The sequence below is a fragment of the Leopardus geoffroyi genome, chromosome A1 (assembly GCF_018350155.1).
Source record: "Leopardus geoffroyi isolate Oge1 chromosome A1, O.geoffroyi_Oge1_pat1.0, whole genome shotgun sequence".
Classification (NCBI taxonomy): Eukaryota; Metazoa; Chordata; class Mammalia; order Carnivora; family Felidae; genus Leopardus; species Leopardus geoffroyi.
Genome location: NC_059326.1, coordinates 6,142,592 through 6,167,982, shown reverse-complemented (window position 1 = coordinate 6,167,982; position 25,391 = coordinate 6,142,592). Strand labels below are relative to the sequence as shown.

Genomic DNA, 25,391 nt, shown 5'->3' with positions numbered 1-25,391 from the left:
CTGTTCACCTTTTCTAAAACGACGGTGTCAGTTGGCATTCCCACTAGTGACGTGAGAGTTCCAGTTGCCCCGCATCTTCACGTATGTGGTACTCCGTTATTTTTTAATTTTAGCCTTTTTAATAGGTGTGTAGTAGGATCTCATTGTGGTTTTAATTTGCAGTTCCCTAATGGGCAGTGATGTTGAGAATCTCTCCATGAGCTTATCTGCCATCTGTTTATCTTCTTTGGTGAAATGTTTATTCACATCTTTTGCCCATAAAAAAATTTTTTTTTTTTTTTTAATTACTGAGTTTTAAGGGTTCTTTGTTTCCAGAGACAAGTTCTCGCGGGACTTGCAAATATCTTTTCCCAGTCAGTGTTTGTCTTCCGTTCTCATAACAGTCTGTCAAAGGGCAGAAGTTCTTGATCGTGATAGAGTCTAACTTAGTCAATCTTTTCTTCTCTGCATCGTGCGTTTGGTATTATATCTAAGAGATGTTTGCTTAACACGAGGTCACACAGGTTTTTCCTACGTTTTATTCTACAGGTTTCATATTTAGATTTAGGTCTGTGATCCATTTTGAGTTCATTTCTGTATGGAGTACAAGGTCTGAATTAAGGCTCTGTTCGCTTGGTTTTGCCTAAGGATATCAAATTGCTCCGGCATCATTTGCTGAAGAGACGATCCTTTCTCTGCTAAAATGCTTTCGCCCTTCTTTGGAAAATCGATTGCCCTTCTATGTGTCAGTACCTTTCTGGACTCATCATGTTCTACTGATTTATAAGACTATTCTTCAATATCACAATGTCTTGATTATTGTGGGTTTAGATGTCTTTTTTTTTTTTTTAATTATTCTTTTATTTCTGGGAGAAAGAGTGTGAGCGGGGGAGGCGCAGAGAGAGGGAGACAGAGGGTCCGAAGCAAGGCCTGTGCTGTCAGTGCAGAGGCCGATGCGAGGCTCGAACTCACTAACTGTGGGACCGTGACCTGAGCAGAAGTGCGATGCTTCACCGACTGAGCCACCCAGGCGCCCCTAGGTCTAGCTGAGGCTTAAAATCACATAATGCATCTTCTATGTACTCCTTCATTCTAGTGCTTTCGCTTCTCCATAAATTTTAGAAAAAGTTTATTGATGTCTACAAATATCCTCCTAAAAAAACACATAACCTCCTAAGCGTGACTGACTCAGGAAGCCACTGAAGGCTTACGAGCACGTACGATGACCATTCTAGCTTATTCTTTAAAAGGGCTACAGAATCCTTACTCCATGGGGGAGACAGACAATAAACAAGCACACAAACAAAAAAGAAAACCCTAGATGTACACCAATGTCAAGTAGCGATCAGTGTTCTGGAGAGGAAGGATCGGTGCCGTGTGGAAGGCAGGCCACAGAATGGTGCGAGTGGGAGCCAGGGGCCAGTTAGGAAGCCAGAGGTTGGCGAGGGAGAGAAGATTGAAAGTTCTCTTTTGGATATGCTGGAGTTGAGATCCTATTTGACGTCCCAACGTGAAGTCGTTTGTTCACTCATTCATTCACTCAGTAAATATTTACGAGCACTGTCATATGTAAGGCACGTTTCCAGTTGCCGTAGATGAAAAGACCGCCTAGAGGTGTTAGCTAACACTGTGGCAATCATGCTGAATACCTAAGTGTATCCAATCAACACCTCTCACCCCGTAAGCAGGACCGGTGACAGGTCAACGACATCTCAGCGAAAAACGACTGCCTGCCTGGAGTTTATCTTCTGGTGGGGTGGGGAGGAAGACCAAGCAAGCCGGAGTTGGTAGCGGTCAGTGCTATGGGGACAAATGAAGCCCGGGTGAAGGGGACAGAGGAGGCTGGGGTGGGGAGGCGGGGGGCAGGCTGCTGTTTCACAGTGGAAAGGAAGAGCCTCTCTAGGATGAGATTTGAGCAGACCTGACGAAGTGAGGGAGCGAGCCAAGCTGGGGAGAGCGGGAGACAGATGCAGCCGGAATAGGGTGTGAGAGCCGTGAGACAAGACATGCTTGGCAAGCTGGAGGAACGGCGCAGGACAGAAGGGTGACAGAAGACAGGTGTACAAAATGGGAGGCCACGGCGTGCAGGGACTTGTGTGGCTCTCACTGAGCCAGGAGCACTGCGGGGACGAGAGCAGAGGAGTGGCACGAGCTGTGTTAAAAGGGTCCCTCGGGCTGCTGGAGGCTGAGGAGACAGGGCGGAAACAGGCAGGACGCTTGTGTAAGAGTCTAGGGAAGAGGTGGGTGGCTGTCGTTTGGCGCAGAGTGGGGCCGCAAAGGCGGGGAGGGCGGTTCGCCCGGGGATATAAAGGGAAAGCGCCCGGGGTTTGCATGCGGAACGGGAATAGCGCGTGTGAGCAAGGATGACGCCACAGTGTCGGTGCGGCCTGGACGGCTGGGAGGGAGGGGTTCGTGGCCACAGAGACGGCTAAGTCTGTAAAAGGATCAGGGTGGAAGGCGGAGGCCGGAGTCCGCTTCGGGCATCTTTGGTCTAGAGACAATCTGCAGTAATGAGTCAGATGCGGCAGGTAGGTCTGGACGGGAAATCCGGGAACCGTCGGCCTACCCGAGTGCTGAGCCTGGACGATGTGCTCACCCAGGGCCAAGGGAAAAGAGGAGAGGCTGAGACGGTACAGGCTCCTCCCGGGGGGTTTCTGTTGTACAGGGAAGAGACAGACAACAGTCAAATATACGTGCAACACAGAGAAATAAAGCCAGGAACGGGCTGGAGGACGACGGGGTGTATGTCTGTGCGCGTTTCTCGTCACAGATGCAATTAAATATACGCAGCTGGACCCGTATATGAAATAGGCTGGATATGTCAATTTGATGGTTAACATATGTCATATGTCATATGTTAATATGTTTATATGTCATATGCCACATATATATGTTATATGACATATGTTAATATGTCATAAACATATGTCAATATGTTTAACTCCTCAAGTTTGGACAGGATCCCTCAGAGAACAGGGGTTGCTAAATTTAAAAATCTGAGAACTGAGCCCTAGGCGTTTCCAACATTTCCAGTGGAACTTGCCATAATGGGTTTTACTTTTTTGAAAAAAATTTTATTTTTTATTTGAAAGACAGAGAGAGAAGGGGGGGCGGGGAGAGACAGAGAGACAGAGAGAGAGAGAGAGAGAGAGAGAGAGAGGGAGAGAGAATCTTAAGCAGTCTCCATGCTCAGTGTGGAACTGGTGTGGGGGGCCGGATCCCACGACCCTGGGATCATGACCTGAGCCGAAAATCAAGAGACGCCTAACAGACTGAGCAGCCCTGGCGCCCCAGGGTTCTATTTTTTGAAATTCATGCAGGAGGCGGGTTGTCGACAGGGCGGCCCTCTGTCCAAGTCTCTGAACTGCCGTTTGCTCAAATCTTTAGACCAGCTTGGAGGTGTTCTCCTGTGTTCCTCAGACAACCGCATCCGAACCAACTGAGGAGCTGGTTAAAAATGAAGATTCCGTGTCCTCCCTGCGCCCCTGAACCAACCTCTGGGACCAGACCCAGAGAAAACAAACTGCAGATCATTTTCACGCCCACTGAGGTTGGAAGCCACTGCATCAAAGGCAGGGAGGAAAAACAGAAGGCAATTCGAGTGAAGGGAAATAGGAAGGCGGGTTAGGGTACTGACAGAAGTCAGACTGACTCAGTCTGTGGTCAGAGGGCAGCTCCTGAGGGCCCTGGGGAGGGAGCTCCGTGATCAGATCCCCGCGCTGTGCAGACGAGCCGGGGCGGCAAGACGTCATGTGGCAACACAGGTCTAGCTCCTAAATTATCCTCACTGCTCTGATCCGGCCTAGCAGCATGGGGAATTCCTTAGTTCTTTGAATGTTTTTATCCGAATGAGTTGAATTTTTAGGAAAAAAATTATGTCAGCTTTTTAAATCTTCTGGGTTTTGTGCGAAAGGAGGGAGGAAAAAGAACTATTTGGGATAAAACAAATTGTTCTCAGCATAAGACAGAATTACGCCTTATTCTAGAAATGGAAAGCTCATCATAATTCTTTCGATTAGAAAGGTGTCTACTCCACATCCATCATAGTACGAAGTGCAGCAGAGGAAAGAACCCGTATATACATCCTAAGTCATTACTCCACTACCGAGGTAGAATATATAGACATTATTAACGAAAACAATCACAGAGATTTATTTAGAGGTCACTTGTTAAGGCACATTTTAAAATAAAACACCTTTGTGTATATAAAAATACAGCTGACTCCATATTTTGATTTATGAAAAATAAATTTATTACATAACACCTTGTTTTTAACAATGTTCAATTTTTTTTTTTTAATTCAGAATACTTGTGTCATTCATGTAAAATAGTTTGATACAGTACATTGTATGTTATAGGTTTTTTTTTTTTTCCTCAAAAATCCTAAGGCTCTCCTACTCCTTCTCCTTTGCTGAAGTAAGGGCACCCTAAACAACGTGCGAACGAGTTTTAAAAAGGAAAATTAACTGAACAAAATTTTAATAGCACTACACCAACCAGCTTTAAAATCGGGACAGGATATCTGAATCGGATGCCGCACCTTTCAGAGGAAGTTATCATTCATGCTTTTTTCATCTTAAAGCATGCTCACTAATCAGCAACACCAACAGGAAAAATAAAACACTGTCTATGACAATCATTTCAGTTTGTTTGCTGAACCAAACAGGTTTATATCAATGACAACATATTTAATTACTATCAAATAGCAGCTTTAATACCAGTCAAGTCATAGATTGAAAATAAAAACGAACTTATAAGTTGGAAATTAATCTTTGGGAGTTTTGAAACCTTTCTGGAAAAACTATGTGGCTTCTGTACTTTCAAAAAAAACCCAAGCAATAGTCTTGGTCAAAAAACACTGATTAATGTAGAAAAATGAATCAACCCACTGATAAGACACTAAAATGAAAGGTGTACCAAAATAATCTCACTTTGCGTCTTGGTGATTTTGTTGAGTAACATACGCCGTATGTTTCAAGTACCAGTTAAACTTGTGTGTGTGTGTGTACTATTGGTCAGAGAACGCTGTTACACTGAAAGAACTCACCACATACAACGACAAATGCTCGCCCTAGCACATTTCACAGCTTCAACTGCTACAGACTGTCACTGAAAACAATGCATTGGTCAGTCTGAACCATGTCAAGTAAACTATGGAAGTAGCAAATCCACAACACAAACTGTGCTAGCACTTTCTTTCAAGTCTAACTCCGGAACAGGTACAACTTGGAAGCCACTACCCCGGTCTGTGAAAAGTGGTGGAACTTGGCTACTGGACAGTCTGAGGATGTGAGCGCACAGTACACTCCCGTGGCCCATGCCGGGTTCCCGCAGGGAGCTGCACCGTCAGTCCACAGCGCTAGCAACGGTGCACGGACAACATTCCAGCGCAGCTCAGTACCGGTGTGTCTGGTGTGAGTACTGTGGAGGCTGCTGGGAGGTAGCTGAGTATCCCATGCTGCTCTGTGGCTGTGATGTGCTTGGTCCAGGGTTGGGATAGGCAGCATGTGGATTGGAACGCTGGAAAATGGAGAACGAGGGAGACATGTGAGTCAGACGTCTCTAAGAGTCGGCTCCATCCCGAGCCAGCAAGGCTTATGTGTGTTTAAAACGTCACTGATTTCAAGGCAGTAAGAATTTCAAAGTCTTGTGCCATATACTAGCTCTAGACGGAACGTGATGAAAACCCCCAATCTTTTAATATCAGCTTTTCTTCGTGGAGGTCAGAGTATTGCCAGCAAACAATATCAGGCTGAGTCTCATTACAATGCTGTGCAGTTCGTTGTTTCTCTAGAGCAGTAACCTCCCTCTTTAAGCCGTTTTGTACCTACTTGATAAGTAATAATTAATTTGCTCGAGTTGTTTATAAATGAACTTAGTGATGGACACACTAAGAAATTCAAAGCTAATTTACATGCTAGTTTCTTCGGTAGAAACCTCTCAACATGCTTGTGACTGAAAAACAGAAAAAAAAAAAAAAGAACAGGGCAAGAAAAGGTACCACGGAATTAATTCTCTTTGGCATTTAATATTTTTATGCCCTTTAATGAATCTTATCTTCTGCTACAAGGTATATACAAAAGTTCGTGATTACAGAAACGTAACAAGAATGGTATTCTCAATTCTAAAAAGAGCACAAAGGGAAAGAACAGTGATAGAGTTTAGACACCTCTGATTTTGACCTGTTATGTTATTATTCCCATTCCTGCACCTCTCTCTCTCGTATTATTAGCTCCCAAGACAAATGTGATAACTGATTGACCGTAATTTACTACTTTCCTCTTTCAAAGCGTATTTAATAAATCATACAATCCGAAATTCTGCCAAATAGAATAGCAAAATAGAATTTTAAAAGAGGGGACACGTGAAATCGAAGTCACTACAAAAACCAACCACAAGGAGAACACCAAGAAACAAAGAAGTGCGGCAGCATTTTCTTGGTTTCAGTAGCAAAGGTCCAAGCACTGCTCTGCTCCGCTTCATTCTAAGGACGCCTTAGTGTGCAAACACACTCTTGGGCCAAGAAGGATGCACTCTTTCCATCCAGATAGGGAGACAGAGAGGTCTGAACAAACATCAACCCTCAGAGATGTCTGCCCTTGACGTCCCTGTTTTGTTCCTGGAAGAGAGCTGCTACCCCGGCAGAGTCTCAAGAATTTCCACGGTTCGGTGGACTGGCCCCCTCCTCAACCAGAGCGAAGAGCGAAGATCTTATTCCTGAACCGTAGTGGCAGCTCTGGGAAGCTCACCAGTTCAGTAAGATCTCCTTTTCTCTTCTGGTAGGTAAGTAACTCTAACTGGTCAAGCTTTCAGTGTCCTCTCCACACTGAAACCCGGCTGAGGTGGCAATATGATCAGAATGAGCAAGGAGGTGGAATACGATTTTCAAAGCAAGTCTTTCTGCAAAGGAACTGACAATGTCACTCGACGGGATCCACAAGCAGGCAGCCTTGGCAGTCAGATCTGAGTCTGTGTCCTGGGTCTGCCCCCGGCTCGGCAGGGGAACACGTGAAAGCTACGGAACCTCTCTGAGCATCAGTTTTCTGAGATAATGATGAAATAATGTAGGTTTCATGCTCAGTATAAAAGCTAGCAGAGTAAGTACCCAACAAGCTCTTATCATTACAGTCACCACCAGCATCACCACCACCACTTAAGAAGCGCTGACTAAGGGGGCGCCTGTGAGGCTCAGTGGTGAAGCATCTGACTCTTGATTTCGGCTCAGGTTCCTGAGTTCAAGCCCCGAGTCGGGCTCTGTGCCCAACACTCGGAGCCTGCCTGGGACTCTTTCTCTTTCCCTCTCTCTCTCTGCCTCTCCCCAGCTCACGTTCTCTCTCTCAAAATAAATAAATAAACTTGGGTGCTATGAATGCTACTAAGACTTTTGATGGCAGGAATGATGATGAAGACGATAAGAGTGGTAACATCTGTTAAGGACTCAAGGCAGGCCAGCCACTGTGCCTCAGCATACGTTCTTTCGTTAAATCGTTGTTACAACTTGACACTTGCCATTGTCCATTTCTACAAATGAGAAAACTGGGAACATCTGAATGACTTACTCAAGGTTACCCAAAGTCAGTGGCTGGGCTGGGATTTGAAAGGCTGTGTGCTTAATCGTTATTGGTATACGGCTGTTTCAAAACAACAGACAGCACTGACTGAGCTGCTGCTACAAGTTAAGGCGCTAGGATTTATCACGTCTACTCTTACAACAGCTACCAGTTAGACTTGGCTACTCTCATGTTACAGATGAAAAACTAAAGCCGGGAAATGTCACATTGTCTGTCCAAGGTCACAGAGTTGATAAATGGCGTAGTTTAAGTTCGATCATTCTAGGCCTGTCTGGTTCAAAAGCCAGCTCCCTCTACTGTATCAGTCAGTGTTTCTCCATGCCAGTGACACTCGTGTCAGTGTCATTTCCCCAGGTACGTAAAAGTCAGCATTTTTCTTAATTATATTGCATTTTCCAAAGGTCACAAACCCATATACAAGTATGGATATGGCAAGCCAATACAAAACACACTAGAAATACCTGATAGTCTGAGGTCATGATTAGTCCACCTGAGGTAGTGGTCGGAGGGACAACTCTCACTTTTTTCAACGGGGGTCCCTGTGTGTGACTGCTGTCTTGATTCCCTGGGTGACCAGTTCCATTAGTATGGTTATTGCCCTGCTGCTGCTGCTGGTTCTTCTCAATTGGTTAAACAGAAAAATAAAGTTCAACTCAGAAGGAGAACCAAACACAAGCAAAATTATCTTCACGGTCGCACTGGCCACAACGAGAGGCAGGAAATGTACTTTAATACTTACTTTGTCTCCTTTGTCATCAGGTTCTTCTTCTGTCAAAAATTCTCGTTTGGGGTAAGGGATCTGACAACCGGCAAAAACGCTGATCACAAAAAAAAAAAAAAAAAGGAGAAATGATTTCCAGTATGCTAATCGATATTTCAGATCCTTCATTTTAATCCTTTAAGGTGGACTTTGCCTCCGTATTTGTAAAACCAGCACCCTTCCTGCAGCTGTGAAGAGATGACTCTTCTAACCCGTGACATTACAGAAGGCCGTGGGAGGGCTTTTCAGAACTGTATAAAAATAATCGATCATCGAATATGACTCAACTTCCTTCTGGCCCAGGCTTACTCTTTATTACTATACCCGAAATGTAGAGGCCAGCTGCAACGTCACTGCTCTTAGGGAACGAGATCTGCAGTTGGGAACACAGAGTGTGAGTGCAAGCGGTGAGCGGCCTCGGGGAGTCTGAGGGAGTGGCAGCACCCACACGCGACCCGCCACCAAGTAACGGGAGTGCGCCTGAAACTAGAGCCGGCAACGTCTCGCAAAGCGAGACACGGCCAGAGATGCCTAAATGACACCTCGGTCGTCAGAGCTCATTTCTGGCTTATTGTGGGGATTTCCTCAGGTCCTCCCGTCACAGGAGTGGCAACTTGGAGTTGGTAGCTAAAATAAAGCACGCTCCAAAAAATTCCATCGTGCTGGTGAATTAATAGATGGGTCACTTACTCTGATGTAGGAAGCGGATCTTCTAAGAAGTAGGGATCCTGCATAGCCTGTTCTGAGGTAATTCGCTTAATTGGGTCCATGGTAAGCAACTTCTGAAGCTGAAACCGTAAGTCATAAAAACGTTACTGCGTTACTTCCCGTAGTCATCTCCTCGGACACATGTGCGAAGTGTATGTTTTTTGATGAAAATGCCACCATTTGAAGGTATTTATTCCCCCAAATTAACAACAGGAAAACTTATTTTCTATTTAGTGTAGTAATTCACATTTAGTCATTCTAATAATCATGATCTTACTTGGTTCTCCTTTCAGAAGTAACTAAACGTATGCCTTACTCCAAACCAATGATCCACATTATCTAAACTGCTTTGCCCAATTTAGGACAGCACTAAATTCTTGTCTTTTCTATTCTTTTTCTATTAAGGGGAAACATTATTATAACACAAATAATAAACCAGCCATGTGTGGCTATTTAGATTTAAATCCAAATTAACTAAAACCAAATTAAACTAAAAAAACAAAACAAAACAATTTCTCAGTCATATCAGGTACATTCCTAGAGCTCAAGAGACACATGTGGGTAGAAGTTACCCTATGGGATAGCACAGATCATCAGAGAAAGCTCTCCTGTGCTATCCAGTGCTATCCTAGTCTAAATAAATACGATGCTTGATACAGAACTTGTAAAGTACAGAGGGGTTATGAATGGGAGACTCCAAGGTTACTGCTTGGGTCAAGTCCTGACTTGACATTTATGAGCCGAGTGACTCTGGACAAGGTGCTTACTCTCTTTGTAATCCCATCTGTCAAAGGGAGATTAACAATCGTGCCTACTACCAAAGGTTTGTTTTCAGGATTAAATGAGTTAATGTATGGAAAGCAAACATAATGGTACCTGGCACAAAGACAGTAAGTGTTAGCTGCTATTATTATTGTTACTGTTACCTTGCTACCTATAGAAATGTCGCACTCACGTGAAAATTCAGTATTTTTTGGTTAAAACATTGTTGACCGAAGACTTTATGAACTAACATGTTTTTTTTTTATCATTTATTTATTTTAGAATGTTTGACTTTAATATGTGATTTAAGAGCTTATCTAAATAGTGGTCTCTCAGCTTCTCCTCTTTGATCTAATGCGGTGGTTTTCAGACGTCAGAGTACATCGGAATCACCGCTCACGCACTTCCGATAGCAGACTGCTGGCCCCGCTCCCAGAGCTCTGACTGGGATGTCTGGGCAGAGGTCCGAAGAGCTGTCTTTCCACCAATTCCCAGATGACTCTGGTGCGGTGGACCAGGACCACTCTTGAAAACCAACAGACATGCTGAGACTTGATGGGAGAGGGCACAGAGGACAGAAGGACATAAAATATTCAGAAATACAGAAGAAATGCCGGGATGGCGAGATTTAAATTTAATTTTGATGAGATTTCAGTGGAAGTGCAGCTTCATTTTTAGAGTTGAAAGGAAAAGCACGGATTTGCCATTTAAAATAGTCAACAGTTTTAATGGAGTTACGTCCGAGTTTTCAGATGGGCCCACACAAGGTAGGTCACCCCAGCAAAAATGAGCAAATAAGCTGCAAGGGAAGTCTCTCTCTGGGATGTCAGTGGTGATGGTTATGAGAGCCACTTCAGACCATATCAAAGAGCAGCAAACTGGGGGGAAGGAAGGGCAAGCTGTGACTTTCAGTCTACCACTATTACCATTATTTTGCTAGAATAAATAATCCGTATGTTGAAGGATCTAACTTACCTTCCTATTTGGGTCCTATTTCAAGTACGTCATAAGAAACCATTATTTGGATAATAATATGTTGTGTGCTAATAAGATAGGTTAAGTACTGCTTTTTAAGTTGCTAATAAGATATGGAATATAGGATATAGGACATGATATAAAAATAAGTAGAAGGTGTAGGAGCAGAAGCAGTAGACAGAGAAGAAAAAGCAGAAATAGAAGACATGTTTGCAAGTGGCCTGGTACTGTAATAAAGGAAAATATAATCTTTTCAAGGCAAAAAAAAAAAAAAAATCCCACTTAATGAACTCATTTAAAAATACCGAGAATAAAGGATTAAAAGAATTTTAAGCCAAATATAATACAGCCTGCTCCCCCAAATTTCCAAGTATGTTATATAACTTTCTTAAAAACATAAAGCTGAAAATCATTTTTAATTGTAATGATGTAAAAGTGGAAATTAAATTGCAAACAAATTTAAATCGGCAATAGTTGAATATAATCTCATAAATTATGATAGCGCATGGATTCTTTCAGTTTCTAGGTCAAATTATTTTTCCATTATACAGTAATAAATCACGCAACTCTCATATTCTTCCAGAAAATGCGAACAGTGCACACCATCACCGAAGGACTTCTAATACCCAAGTCTGTAAGAGTATCTTGGGAGTTAAAAATTTTATAAGCAATCTTTCAAAGATTTGAAATACAAAATAACCTGTAAAAATTATTTCTGAGCAGTGGGATGGTTTTTCTTTTAGATTCTTCGAAATATTTGGAACTTTTAAATAACTGATGAAAACCAATAAATGTAACTTTAAAAATGTTCTCGACAGCCTTGGTACAAAGACAACCTTTAGAAAATCTAATATAACCGAACATTAGTCTGTTAAACCATGTTATGGGTTTGCAAAAACAAATATTTTCATGCCTTTACTAATATGCACCAACCAGATGTCTGCATTTACCATTAAAGTACTCTAAAAATAAATAAATAAATAAATAAATAAATAAATAAATAAATAAAAATAAAGTACTCTAAGAGTGCTAAGTAACCATATAAAGTGACCCCAAAAAACCTCTGGTTGGGCTAATCAAGGGGAAAAAAAAATTATTATTGTTCTCTAAAGCTTACCAAGTGGAATGCTTTACTATCTGGTTTAACTTTATGTTTTTCCATGTACTTGATAAGGCTGCAGTTGGTATACCTGAAAGAGAAATACTATGAAATACCTATTAGATTTTGAGGTTAATTTTACATCGGCTGAGGCTTTTCCAAACATTTTAATAACAACTGGTACAGAATATGTATAAAAAATGGCGTTATCGGCATAGCATTAGATCAATTTCATATTTCATTCATGCACACTAGTCACTTACGAATGGATACCACTGATTAAACACAAAGTAATTTCATAAATAATATATACTGGATAGCATTTTTTATATGACTCATCTCAATAACTACAGGTCAAATGTTTAATTCAGTCTTTTAATATAAAGAAAAATTTTTTTACATTTGTCACAGGCCTATAAACTGTCCTCTCTCCCAATTCTCTGATCTTGCATTGCAGATAAATGAAATATTCCTTCTTCTCTGCTAAAGCCTACGTAAAATGACTACACAACCTAGGTGGGGAGGCAAGTCAGTGCTAGCAAGGCTGGGTATTTCAGTCTCTTACTACTTCAGCTATGATACTTTCACTGATGCCGCTTCCAGAAAGTAATAGGTACAGAAAGGGTTTTTTTCTACCCAAATTAGCTACTAAAATTAGCTGTTTATCTTCTTTATATCACATAAACATCTTGAGCAATAAAGAATGCCATAAGGTAAAATATTTATTAAGTAAGTAAGTAAAATTGTTTGTTAGCATAACCTTGTGTTCCGTATTCTGTCGAGTACTCAATCTTATACCTAAGTATTGTGGGAAAGCAGAAATCAAAAAAGGGTCTACTTTCTTTCCAACTTACGTATTTCTTCTGAAATCTTTCATTAATGTTGAATGTTCGGGCATCTTTTTTATATCTTCCCAATCTTTATCTGTGGAATACATTGATAACATTTTATGTTGTCTAGGTTCCTGTTCTCAAGAATTTTAATAAGAGTTACCTCAATTTTTATTACACGCCATACGCTTTGACCTTCCACGAAAGCACAGATCTCAAATAATTGACTAGCTATAGAAACATCTTATCTTGACCTGTAAATACAATTCTCATCCCTTGCATAGCATTAGATCTCTATCTTTTTGAGTTTATCTTTTTAGTGCCTACTTTCCATAGAATTTACTATCAGTTACCTCAATTTCTTTTTTACCTCAATTTCTATAAGTAGAGCGGAATATGCTATTAATAAATATTTCTATTATTAAGTCATTCTATTTCTGTTTGTAAAACTACTTTTTCCCCTTTTCCACTCAATACCTTGGTTAAATCAGCAACCAGGGTCTTCAATGACAAATGTAGTATCTTTTCCCTCCATAGCTATAAGATGCACTTTAAAAAAAAACTATGACCCTCCTTACTTTCACTTTATTAAATACACTGCTTTACGTCAGCAATCAATGTAAGCGACAACAATTGTCTGAAATAGAACAGGGTAGGATATAACTAGTATGCAAAAAAGTCAGCTGGTGGCTTGGCTAGTTTCAATAACTAACAAAAACAATCCCAGCTACTAGGTACATTAGGTGGAAAATGTTTCAGTTAGTTCTGCTGGCCTTAGAGTTGCTCAAACAACACATGCTAGACGGCTTGTTTTTTCCATCACTACCAATGGACTTTTACTGGGAGACTACCAGGTGCCGTACTACAACAGGTAGCTTAATAGCTACCGTTATTTTTTAAATGGCCTTCAGAGGTTTCCTTCCACTTACACAAACAGCTACTACCTATCCTCCATAAATATCACATATTGTAAAGTCAACTAAATACACACTTTAAACTCCTGCATGGAATCTTCTCCTTATTTCCTTGCTCTGATTTCTCTATTTTGTCAATTTCTCAAGCTAGAAATCTTGATAATCTTTTACTTTTCCCTCAATTACACACTTCCTATAAACAATTCCATTTTTGTCCTTTACTTCCCATCCTTTTTTCTTTTTTAATCACTTACACCTGGAGTACCGTGATACAGACAAAGAGCTGGCTTGCAAGGCTTCGGTTCCCTCTCTTTAACTGACTTTTACCCACCACCACACGCTAATCTTTCTAAAATGGAACATAAACCACATCACTAGTTTTCAAGAACTTATCATGGATTCTCTTGCACATTAAATCTAAACCCTGCTGCCTACTTTTCAAATTTCTTATAAGCTGAGCCTACCGTAACACTGAACTACACATTAAGAATCATCTCCTACAGAAGCCACCCCCACTTTCACCTCCTTGTAAGCCATATTCCTTTGCCTCGGGCCTTAGACATGGTGGACACATCCACAAGTGGGAAGAAAAGACCATTCTCCTCCACCTACTCCATCCATAGCTATTATTTAAACATTCTACTTAGAGTACCACAATATAAACTCCAAGAAGGCAAGAATCATGCCTGTTATATCAACAAGATTGTATGCATAACTCAGTGCCTCCACATGGCAGGTACTCAAATATTTAGTGAATAAATACAATTCCCATCACAAAAAAGCAGTCTTCACAGAACTGTTGACCAATTCTGCAGAAAGGTAGTATTTGTGTTAACACTCCAACAAGGGAATGAGAAATTATAACTCCCAGGTATTTCTGCATTAGTCTTGAGTTACCCTGACCTGAGAAAACTTCCTAATGAGAAACCATTTCTAATAAGTACCTCACTAGCCAATACTATGTATGTGTTTTAAGCAAATATCCATTATTCTAGACTTCTGGGCAGTTTTTGGTGACTGAGGAACTAGCATTCTGTGGTATAACAAGGGATGGAGACACAGCTGGTGAGGTCTAACGCCTGTGATGAGACACCTTAACAACTTTCTCCCTGCCGCTAATCAGTGCACGCAAGGTTGCTGTTCCAATAGAACACTTAAAAGAATGTTCTTACCAGCCAGGGTGATAGAGCAAAAATATTCTATGTTTCGTATTATTCAACATAATGTGATTCTGTACAGTGCCCTAAATGTAAATAATGTTCAAAATTTACACTCAGATCCCAAGTAACGGCATTATTATACGTACTGCTGGACCAAAATACATACTACTGAATTTTATTTATAGTTTCCCCTGGTAAGAACTAAAGGCACCTTTTAATACAGATATCGCAAACATGTTATCATTTCAAATATTAAACAACAAAACAAAACAAAATAAAATGAAACAAAAATATACTCCTCGAATTCAGAAAACCCACAAATATCTTTATGCTAATATGTGAACTCTAAATTTTGCTATTTCTAAAGATCTTTGATTAATGCAAGTCACAAATATAAAGAACTGAGTAAGAGTGGCTTTCATCAGCTTAAGATACACACCTTTCCAATGAAGATATCTAAGTTTAAACAACAGTGATTTAAAAACAAAAACAAAAACATAATGTGTACCTGCAGGAAATCCCATTACATTGAATATTCTGTCCAGCTGGTCATGGTGATAAGGATTACTAGTTTTGATGTCCTCTTGTCGACAGTGAAATATTGGTTCTGACGTTAGTAGTTCTGCAAATATACACCCTATAGCCCAAATATCTTTAAAACAAAAAGAAAAAAAAAAAAAGAAAAGAAAAAAAAAAAGGAAAGGAAAAAAGAAAAAGAAAGGAGGAAAATAAAGTGGTTCTTTCCAAAAGAAAATGCATTTTTATCGTGGTGGGGAGTGGTTGTTTCTTGTTTTCCTAATAAGTCATATTAATTCCTAAAGCAATTATAATTTAAAATATCATGGAATACTGTTTGTAAATATATTCCCACCCAATCCACCCCCATTTTTCATTCCCTACTGTACCTCCATTCCACCCAGTGGCTTCATTCCAAATTCAAATCAAATTTATTACCTACATTTTTGGCAATTTTTAAATGCTTCAAACATTACCTTATCTATGAAATACATACAAAGCTACATATGGAGCACAGGAACCACAAACAAACAAAATTAAACAAAAAATAAAACAAAAACAAGAAAACCCAAATAGCCTTTGAAATTGGGCATACTTGCCAAAAAAAAGTCAGCACAATTTTTTGAGGTAAAAATATTTTTTCTTCACCTAGTTTATGTACTTGCTAATTTGTAAAGTCTAATGATTATTCTCTCATGCAAGCAAGGTCATATTCCAATAAGAAACAGACAGTGCCTGACCTCAAATATTCTAATGAAATCACATTTCTACTTGAACAGCTTTTTTTGTTCAAAGTATTTCTTTATGCTACAGTAGCATCAGATTTTCCAATTTAATAAAGACAAGAAAACAGGGAGCAAAATTCTACTTCAAGAGGCACAAAGGGTATAAACTCACTGGAATTACTTATAAAAGCCAGGCAAATGTATGCCTCCTTAACCCAACAAATTCCTTTCATTCACTTTAAGATATAGGCTAACTTTCATTCAGACTGAACTTTTACTCAACAGAACTGTTATTAGTAGAGGAAAGAGCTACATGCCAGTTTAGAATTTAAAAGTGAAACTATTTAGTTTCCACTCTTGAGAAAGCCCTAAGCCAACAAGGTTGACTTCTCCATACTAGCCAGTACAACAGTGTGTATATAGCAGACACTCAATCAGTGGTTTTTGACTGATCTTATAACCATGGTAAATAGAAATAATGATAGAGGGAAAAATAAAAATCACTGTTTTATTAAAGGCAATTAATCAGGTATGTTAGTAACTGTCACATAAATAGAAAATGAGAAAAAATGTTAATTTACAAATTAGCTGAGAATTCCTAAACTCTAAAACTGGAGTATAGATCTTGAATGTAAAACTATCACATGTACATTTCAGAGTAACAAGTTAATCGCCTATTTATTGGAGATTACACAACACACTGATGACAAGCGATTTTTAAAAATGACGCTGTGTTTGCGTATCAGTTTTCTCCCCCCGTATCAGAGAACCAAGTCAGCCAATACCACCATATGGAAAAGTACCAAGAAACACAAGCCAAACTGTATTATTTTTAGTGTCAGAGAGTACATGGAAAAAACGATTTTGTGATTATTCTCTTTACATGTGTGCCAAATAAATAGCTTGACCTATGATAATCTTAATCAAAGGGAAGGGAGACAAACTAAGTAGCATCACAAAAAGGGGCTGATGGGTCAGTCTGCAGGTGTAAAACTCTACTCACAGCACCCAAAAGACCGGACAACTCATTCTGGTTAGCTATGAAAAATTCTAAAGAAGAAAACAAACTAGGTAAAGGAAGATGAAGGCACGTAAGTCGTGTAGCTATCCTTAAAGCTACATTGCTTCCAAAATAAAAAGTCAGAAAGTAGGACGAAATAGTTTATTAAGCCCTGCCTAACCTTACCCTAATACCCCTTTGTATCTTTTCTATTATCTCTTACCTTTTAGCAATCTCATCATCTTTCCTTTCTTCAAAATCCTGATCCAGACATTAATCAGAAAGTTAAGTTAGCTACAAGCAGGCTATTATTTCAGATAAACTTCTAAATCTGTGTAAATAAGTCTCTCCTTCCTATCTTGCCTGATTTTTTTTTTTTTTTTTGGATTGTGCCAAGTTCATGAAAAAGTCCCTCCCTGTTCACCTCCCTGCCTACGTCCTTCTAGAAGACTTTCCAAGGTAAAAAAAAACCTATGTATCTCATCTCCTTCTCAAAATTTGTAATACTTGTGTATAGCTACTGAACTAACCAGCCAAAGTAGATAGGAATTAGCATGCCATGTAGACCCAAGGGAAGGGGGGCTTGTTAAATAATGTATTAATCAATAGATGTATTAATAGCAAGTGTCTACCTTAATTAAAGAGTAAATTCTCATTTCTCTTTATCTTATAATGCATTTCCCACTTAACAGAATGCCACATAATCAGTGGGCATTCAGTTATTTGAGAACAAACATCTGAGTGTACCATACTTTAGTAAAATTTTAAGACTGCTTTAGTGATGATTAAAAACTGAAACTCCTCTTTCAGCCTGGTCTACAAAGTCAACCAAACAAAACCCAAAATACTTAAAACTGAATTAAACTTTGTCACTGGGAGTACAATGTTTACTGACCCATTATTTACTCGCTCTGGTTTAATGATTCAGCTTGCAGTTCTATAGAAGCGGATAAAATCTGTTGGCGACAGCGGGTGGGGACAGCATTTCCCTCTATGCTCTTTTGCTGCTTCTTAATATCCTTCAGTGTAACATAATCCACGAACTACACTAGCAGATTTCACCCTTCTAAAGGATGCCCCTGAAAGGAACTACTGAACAAGTAATCTGGGCATCAACTACAAAGGTTCTTCTATCAGCTGCTCAAACCACAATGATCTGACAGGGAAGTAAAAACACCAGGCAAGTTCTTTGATAAGTAGCTTTCACTGTGTGTGGTGTGTGGAATTTGTTGAATACTTTAATGGACCCTTAGGCTGCTTACACAGGTAATAGGAGGAATGCGAATGTGGTGGAGAGACTGGAATCAAGGAAGAAGTTTCCTTTTTTATTCCCTTATTCTATTTTTAAAAATTTGTGTTAAAAATGGTTTATGTATGATTTCTCGCTTTCAAAAAAGTAATTTGAAAGATATCTATATTGTAACACTTTTGAGTCAATGCATAAAAGAAAAGGGCTTTCCAAGATTGATCTTGGCCAAGTCAGGTATTCATGGGGTGGGGACCACCACCACAAAGGGTCTGGCACTGACCTTGGTTTCAATCATCTACACTCCAGTCAGTCCCCTCTGCAACTTCCCTACCTCAGAAGCAATTGTTGTTTCCAACGTCACAGAACTTTTGGATTTAAACGGGAATCTAGGAGATGATCTAGGCTAAATTCTCACTTTCAAAAAATGAGGCTAAAGAACTAAATCTTTGCTAAGGGCGAGCATGCGCGCATATACACCGCCCTCCCGCCCCACCGAGTGACGGAGCTAAGCCTACAAGTCAGATTAAGTTGCGTACGTTTTGGTTTCTCTTGTTTCTCTAACAGTTATTCAATGAATTTTGATGATGAGAGGGAGTAAAAGGGGAAAAATATGAAGAAAGGCTTCTCCTTTCCAAATTATAAAGCCATTTGGACAACTGGCTGGTAGTTTAGCTTTGTGACAAGCAGCCCTGCATCAAAACTGCCAGACTAGAGATTGTCCTCGTGAATAGTAACAGGTTATACAAACTGCAATGTTCACAATAAAATGTTTCTGGAAAAAAAGATAATAAACAGTTTAAGTCAGAGACACAAGCTTCTGTGATGGTGTATTTTTTACTTAATTTCAATCAATTCAAAGTCTCAAGTTTTCAGTTGATAACAGCTAAGATTAGGCAATAACTTCTTTGTATAGTCTGTTAATATGTCTTATCAAAAATAACCCTGCTCTTACATATTCATTTCTAGATGGAAAAAATAGCTATGTATCATATTAGTTTATGTGCTAAGCACTTAGAACACACGTATAAAAAAGATAACCAAACATGTGCCTAGGTAATAATATGTACCCCCAAAACAGGACTAGCTTCAATAACTTTTACTTTTCCTTCTTTCTAACTGACTTTTCAGAAAGTATTCTATTTTGGAGTAATTTCAGATTTGTGTAACAGCCACAAAGATAGCACAGAGAAGTCCCATATCTCCCTGACTTAACTTTATCTACCTTTATTTTTCTATAAAATGAAATTGATGTCAAAGCAGGTACAAAGATTAGTGAACATAAAGATTTTCTAAGGGCACCTGGGTGGCTCAGTCAGTTAAGTGTCCTTTTGAGTCTTGATTTTGCCTCAGGTGATGATCTCACGGTTCGTGAGTCTGAGCCCTGCGCCGGGCTCCGCGCTGAGAGCGTCTAGCCTGCTTGGGATTGTCTTTCTGCCCCTCCATAGCTCATGGGCTCTGTCTCGCTCTCTCCCTCAAAATAAATAAATAACCTTTTAAATTAAAAAAAAAAAAAAAGATTTTCTGAAGAAAGACATGTTGGGCTCAGATTAAGACAGGGGAATAATCACAAGTATTTCTTCTTTTCCCTCATTTATATACACTGAAATGGCAGCAACGTCCTTTCTGAACAGGAGGAAATCACTGGGGACAGGATTCGCTCATTTACTCAACAGAGAGTACCGAGTTCTCACTGTGTACCCTGTAGGCACTGGCCTACCAGGGTGACCAGCTGGGCAGCGTCTATCTACTTTAGTGGATTTTAGATGCTGTTCAATGTTACCACGGCAGTAAGCTAGAAGTGGGATGGGGAAGGCAGGTGACTGTATGATCACAGCTCTCCCTGAAGACGTAGCGTTTTGACTAAGATCTGAATGAAAAAAAAAAAAAAGAGACTGGCTATATGAAGACCTGATTTGGCAGAGATATAGAAGAACACTTCTGGAAGCTGGAAGGCAGACGGAACAGCTCAGAGAAGACCGTAGGCCACGGTATTATTGCCGAGTGGGAAGCAGGCCTGTCCTGTACAACTTCGTGAAGAGTCTGTCCTTGCAGCACCAGTTACAAAGTCTGTATTCTATAAACAGTTCATTCTCCTTCCCCTAGTCCCCTCTGCTGCCCTGGGGCTATACAAAACTTGGGCCCAAAGTGGAAAGACTCTTCCCTTAAAGAATCTGAATGGACTCAGGGCAAAGACTCGTGCATGCTGACACTTGGGGATCCCCCTGTTAAAGTTCTCTGCTAGATTACCCTAACGTCTGCCAATCAACGAGCCCTATGATCTGTGTACACAAAGTTTGCAAGCACCTTTCTGTTAACGTGACTCTTACATATGAAGAGACAGGCAAGGATCAAGAACACGACGTGTGGAAGGGAGACACCAAGACAAATTAATAAAAAGGGAGCCTATAAAGAAAACACAGGTAATTATTCCAGGAATACAGCATTGTCCTCACAGATATTCAAGAAGCTTCTTTCCATAATACAAAAAATTAACAGAGAATAAGAAGGGGTTCTAGGAAAAAAAAAGACAAAAGCAGAAAAACAGAAGAAAAGTGGTATAAAGGATTACCCCCAGGAGTCCAATATCTGCCCATACTCAGTTTAGGAAAGAGAAACACAGAAGGCAGACAGAAGGAGGGGTGCCTGGGTGGCTCAGTCGGTTGAGCATCTGATTTCAGCCCAGGTCATGATCTCACGGCTTGTGAGTTCAAGCTCCGTGTCAGGCTCTGTGCTGACAGCTCGGAGCCTGGAGCCTGCTTCCGATTCTGTGTCTCCCTCGCTCTCTCTGCCCCTCCCCTGCTCATGCTCTGTCGCTCCTGTCTAAAAAATAAATAAACATTAAAAAAAAGTTAAAAAAATGGGGCGCCTGGGTGGCGCAGTCGGTTAAGCGTCCGACTTCAGCCAGGTCACGATCTCGCGGTCCGGGAGTTCGAGCCCCGCGTCGGGCTCTGGGCTGATGGCTCAGAGCCTGGAGCCCGTTTCCGATTCTGTGTCTCCCTCTCTCTCTGCCCCTCCCCCGTTCATGCTCTGTCTCTGTCCCAAAAATAAATAAACGTTGGAAAAAAAAAAAAAAAAAAAAGTTTAAAAAAAAAAAAAAAGAAAGTAGACAGGATGAAATCAAAAGACTAGTGTAAGAATTTTCTACAGACTTTCCACTATGAACTTCAGGATGAACGTGCTCACCAAGGAGCCAGCACATTACTGTGAAATACAACGATAAGAATTCTTATCTGTTTTCAGAAAGAAATACCACCGAAGTAATCCACCAATGAATAAGACTGGCATGAGACTTCATTAGCGACACTAATGATACAAGACAATGGGGGAGCATCATCAAATTTTCAAGGAAAATTATTTTGTACTTAGAATTTTAAAGCTGGCCAAACTGCATGATACAGTATGACACAGGCATTTTTCAGAAATACAAGAACTAGAAAATTTACCTCCCTTCCAAAGCAAGTTACTTGAGAATATGCTATAGCAAAATAATAAAGCCCAGAATGAAACATATCCAACACAGAGGAATTAAAAAAAAAGAAAAGCCAGGATTAAAATCAATCCAGAATACAGCAAAGCATAGATGACTTCAGGATGGAGTTAACCAAGGGACAGAAAAAAAGCAGTCTCAATGTCATTCTGGAGAACGCAGAACAGGTTAAATAAGCAATAAAAACACACAATAAAGGAGAAAAGAAAAGCAAAGCACATAAGGAAAGTACTCGATGATAAAATTCAGCCAAATAAAATGAGGCGGAATAAAGACTCAGTAATGGAAAAGAGGTGGTCAAAGGACTGTGGTAGTTGAGCACTGAATTCATTATAAGACACAACCTGAGAATAAATGGTGGGAATTAAAGCTGGCAAACAAAATTAATGTCATAAACATCAACAAGCTAGTAATAATAACGATGACAATGACATTTCTAAGATAGCTTACAAACTGAGAGGTCGGTGTGGAGGAAGTACAAGAGTACTAATTTCCTAGTCGTTCATTGTAGGGAGGTAACCAACACAGTCAAAAATTGAAAAGTGAATTAAGATGTTTCCAACTCCTACTTTTTCCATAATTTTTTCCCCTTAACTCTAGGGGGATCTTTTAGAAGTTAATATTTCTTTTGCTGAAAGAAACATTTGTCTGAAGCTTAAGGGTTTAGAAATTTTACTGTGCTTCTTTTCAAGTAAAATTAAATTTAAAATACATGTTTACTTAGAATGCATAGTATGATCCCATATGTTTTAAAAGTTTTAAAATATCTACTTATCTGTCAGAGAGAGATGCTTGAAATAATACCCTCCTAATGCTAATAATGGTATTTCTAGGTAAAAGAATTTTAGGACCGTTTTTGTTCTTACTTTTATAATTTTCTGTATTTGATTTACTGTATAGAACTATGTATATTTTACAACAACAAAGCCACTTTTTAAATGTCATGGAATTTTAATTAGTTCTACTCACCAATAGCTTTGGTATAATGTCTCGCTCCAAGAAGCAATTCTGGGGCTCGGTACCAGAATGTTACGACTACTGGATCCAAATCTGCTAAAGGCTTCAAAGGTGAATTAAATAATCGGGCAAAGCCCATATCAGCTGTAAAAAAAGATAATAATAATGTTGAGTCAATAGATTTTTACAAATTTAATTGACTACTCTAATTTTACCATTGTTATTTCATAAGATAGGAAAAAAGTGCTAAATTTGCAGGGCAGGGGGAGTGGGCGGGGGGGGGGGGGGCACCAAAAACGTTTCACCCCTTTCAACAGCCTAAATATAAACCAAGTTTGAGATCTTCAATCTTGGCAAACTCTTGTCATTTGCTCTTCACCTGGGTTACAGAGAGGCTCTGCTATCAGAGGTCAAGGGTGACCCTACTCCCCTGGGCAGATTTCTTTCCACCTGTCGCACCAATGCTGGTGACAGGGTTGTTAAGCTGCACGTCCATTCTTTGTACTGGTAATAAGCATTGAGACACCAGATCAGTTACAGTAAGGCCTTCCATTATTTGCATCAATAAGCCTTGTTCACTGGGATCATCAGAAGTTGACGATACAGTATGTTAACACCACTATTTCCCCCCATTTATTTTGGCTGAATTTTATTAGCTTAACTTTAAAGATTCATAGTAACTTTTTTAAGCTGGAAAAGACTTTTTAAAGGCCATCTAGTTCAATCGCCTCCCTTTTTTAAGAGGAAAAAAGAAGAAATGTTCAAAAGAAGAAATTAAATGATTTGACAAATGTCATAAACTCCTAGCTCAGAACGGGAGCTGTGGCATTTGACACAGTTTAGTAAGTACTGTAGTTATTCAGGCATGGCTGTTTGTCCTACTACACTGTAATCTTAAAGGCAAAAACTGTCTTTTTTCATCTATGTCTTTTAGAATCTACTGTCAGTACACGTAGCTTTTGTCAAATACATGTTGAATGAACAATCAATATTTATACCACCTATCAAAAATGTCAAGACTTATCCACCGTTTGTTTGGTTTTGCTCTCCTAATATACATTTTTAATGAAGTAGGCCCTTGTCTAACCTACTCAATTATGGAGGTTAAAAAAAAACAACACAGAAATTTGGCAAAGAATTAAAAACATGACTCACATTACTAAATACTGGTTTATAGAAGAACTAATATTTCTTCTTAAATGTAAATGCTTTAAGTCACTGGTATCCCCCCAAACTTGCTAACATCATACACATTATATAGAAGTATAATTCCAAGCTAGATTTTAATTTGTTATATAAGATCTCCCCAAATCTTATAGTAAAACCATGCCTATAACTACTAGTTGGCTGAATCTTTTCTATTTTGCATGCTTTGAACTTACATTTGAACTTGATGCAACCAAATTGGGCTTTTTGAAACACAAGTGAGGACTTAATAGCATTTGGTGACTCTATGGTAAGTACTGACAGGGCCTTGCTCTTAAAGGGAGTCAATGACTAGGAGCACTTTGAGGTGCATCAAATGTTTGTGATACTAAAAAATTTGCAAGGTTTGTACGATAAAAGAACATTCTAAGAGTCTAATTAAAAGCGTAACGTGAGATCTGGGGACTTTATAGGGGAGGACAGGGAAGAGGGATTAGCAACACCTAGGTTTTTCTTTGTTGGCAAAGTGGTACAAATCAGATGATAATTCGGATCTATATTAAATCTTCAATCAGAAATCACTATTTACTTTTTTGTATACTCCCACAATCCTGCTGCCTTTAAATATAATTTAGTTACAACATTTCTTCTACCCACACACAAGACAAACTAAATAAATGCAACAAACACAACTTGGAAAAGACAATGAAAAAAATAACCAGTTAGAATAAATAAATTTTAGTTCTATCTTTATAGGTACCAAACCAGAAATGGGTAAAGTTTTGCTTTCATATATAAGAAAACAGAGCTATTAGAAAACACGCCAGGGTATAGAATGCTTGTTACTTTTTCTCCCCCATCAGGCAAAGGCCTTCTATAGTAAGACAGGCTAGTTTGAACTTAAGGTTCTATACCTATCCAGCCTTAACGGTTTTCCTAGTTGGTAATTTCTGATCTAGACAAGGTCAACAGAGGCATATGTTCTGATCTAATCTGGCTCAGGTGAACAGAACTGATGGTATAATTACTAGTACGCTGTATGCCCTTGTGACTAAAGGTGAGGCTGGCTTCTAACAGGGATAGAAGCCACTCACCTCTATAGGCTATTTTTAATGAACGCAAAGGTTTCTAAGAAACTTCCATGGTTTATTTTATAATTAGAACACTTCAATCTCTAAGGATTGTCTGACACCTTTTAAGAGTGTGAAACATTTTTCACTTTTAATGTAAACTCTTTAGAAATGGCTTTGATCAGATGGAACTACATGAATATATGCATATTATTACAGCAAAAATTAGAAGTGATACAGCTGCCTGCAAAAGTTTTAAAAGAGTGCTACGCTGTGACTTATCAAAGATAAAACATACCAATTTTTACTCTTCCTCGCTCAGGACCTTCACCCATAACTAAAATATTAGCAGGTTTCTGTGGAAACAAAATAGTGTTTTTTTTCAGTAGACAGTAGTGGTTTCTTTTAAATAGACAATATGCCAATATAACATAAATCCACCTTTAAAAAACCTCATTTACTCAAGAATTAAAATCGAACACA

The 25,391-nt window shown here is 39.5% G+C and overlaps 1 protein-coding gene across 4 annotated transcripts in view; it reads right to left on the bottom strand.

Annotated features, from left to right (window-relative positions):
• Nucleotides 1-4,207: 4,207 nt before the first annotated feature.
• CDK8 (cyclin dependent kinase 8) overlaps nt 4,208-25,391 on the bottom strand; it is a 115,008-nt gene continuing 93,824 nt past the window's right edge. The window contains exons 5-13 of one of the 4 annotated variants that reach the window (XM_045461152.1): nt 25,207-25,264; nt 22,705-22,836; nt 15,267-15,410; nt 12,709-12,778; nt 11,873-11,945; nt 9,001-9,098; nt 8,290-8,368; nt 8,012-8,170; nt 4,208-5,499 (exon numbers count right to left, since the gene is read on the bottom strand). In XM_045461152.1, the coding sequence (XP_045317108.1) occupies nt 5,374-5,499; nt 8,012-8,170; nt 8,290-8,368; nt 9,001-9,098; nt 11,873-11,945; nt 12,709-12,778; nt 15,267-15,410; nt 22,705-22,836; nt 25,207-25,264 (939 nt within the window). In that variant the 3' untranslated portion in view covers nt 4,208-5,373. The remainder of the gene's footprint in view (nt 5,500-8,011; nt 8,171-8,289; nt 8,369-9,000; nt 9,099-11,872; nt 11,946-12,708; nt 12,779-15,266; nt 15,411-22,704; nt 22,837-25,206; nt 25,265-25,391) is intronic. The other 3 variants (XM_045461238.1, XM_045461321.1, XM_045461401.1) reach the window with 3 other exon arrangements.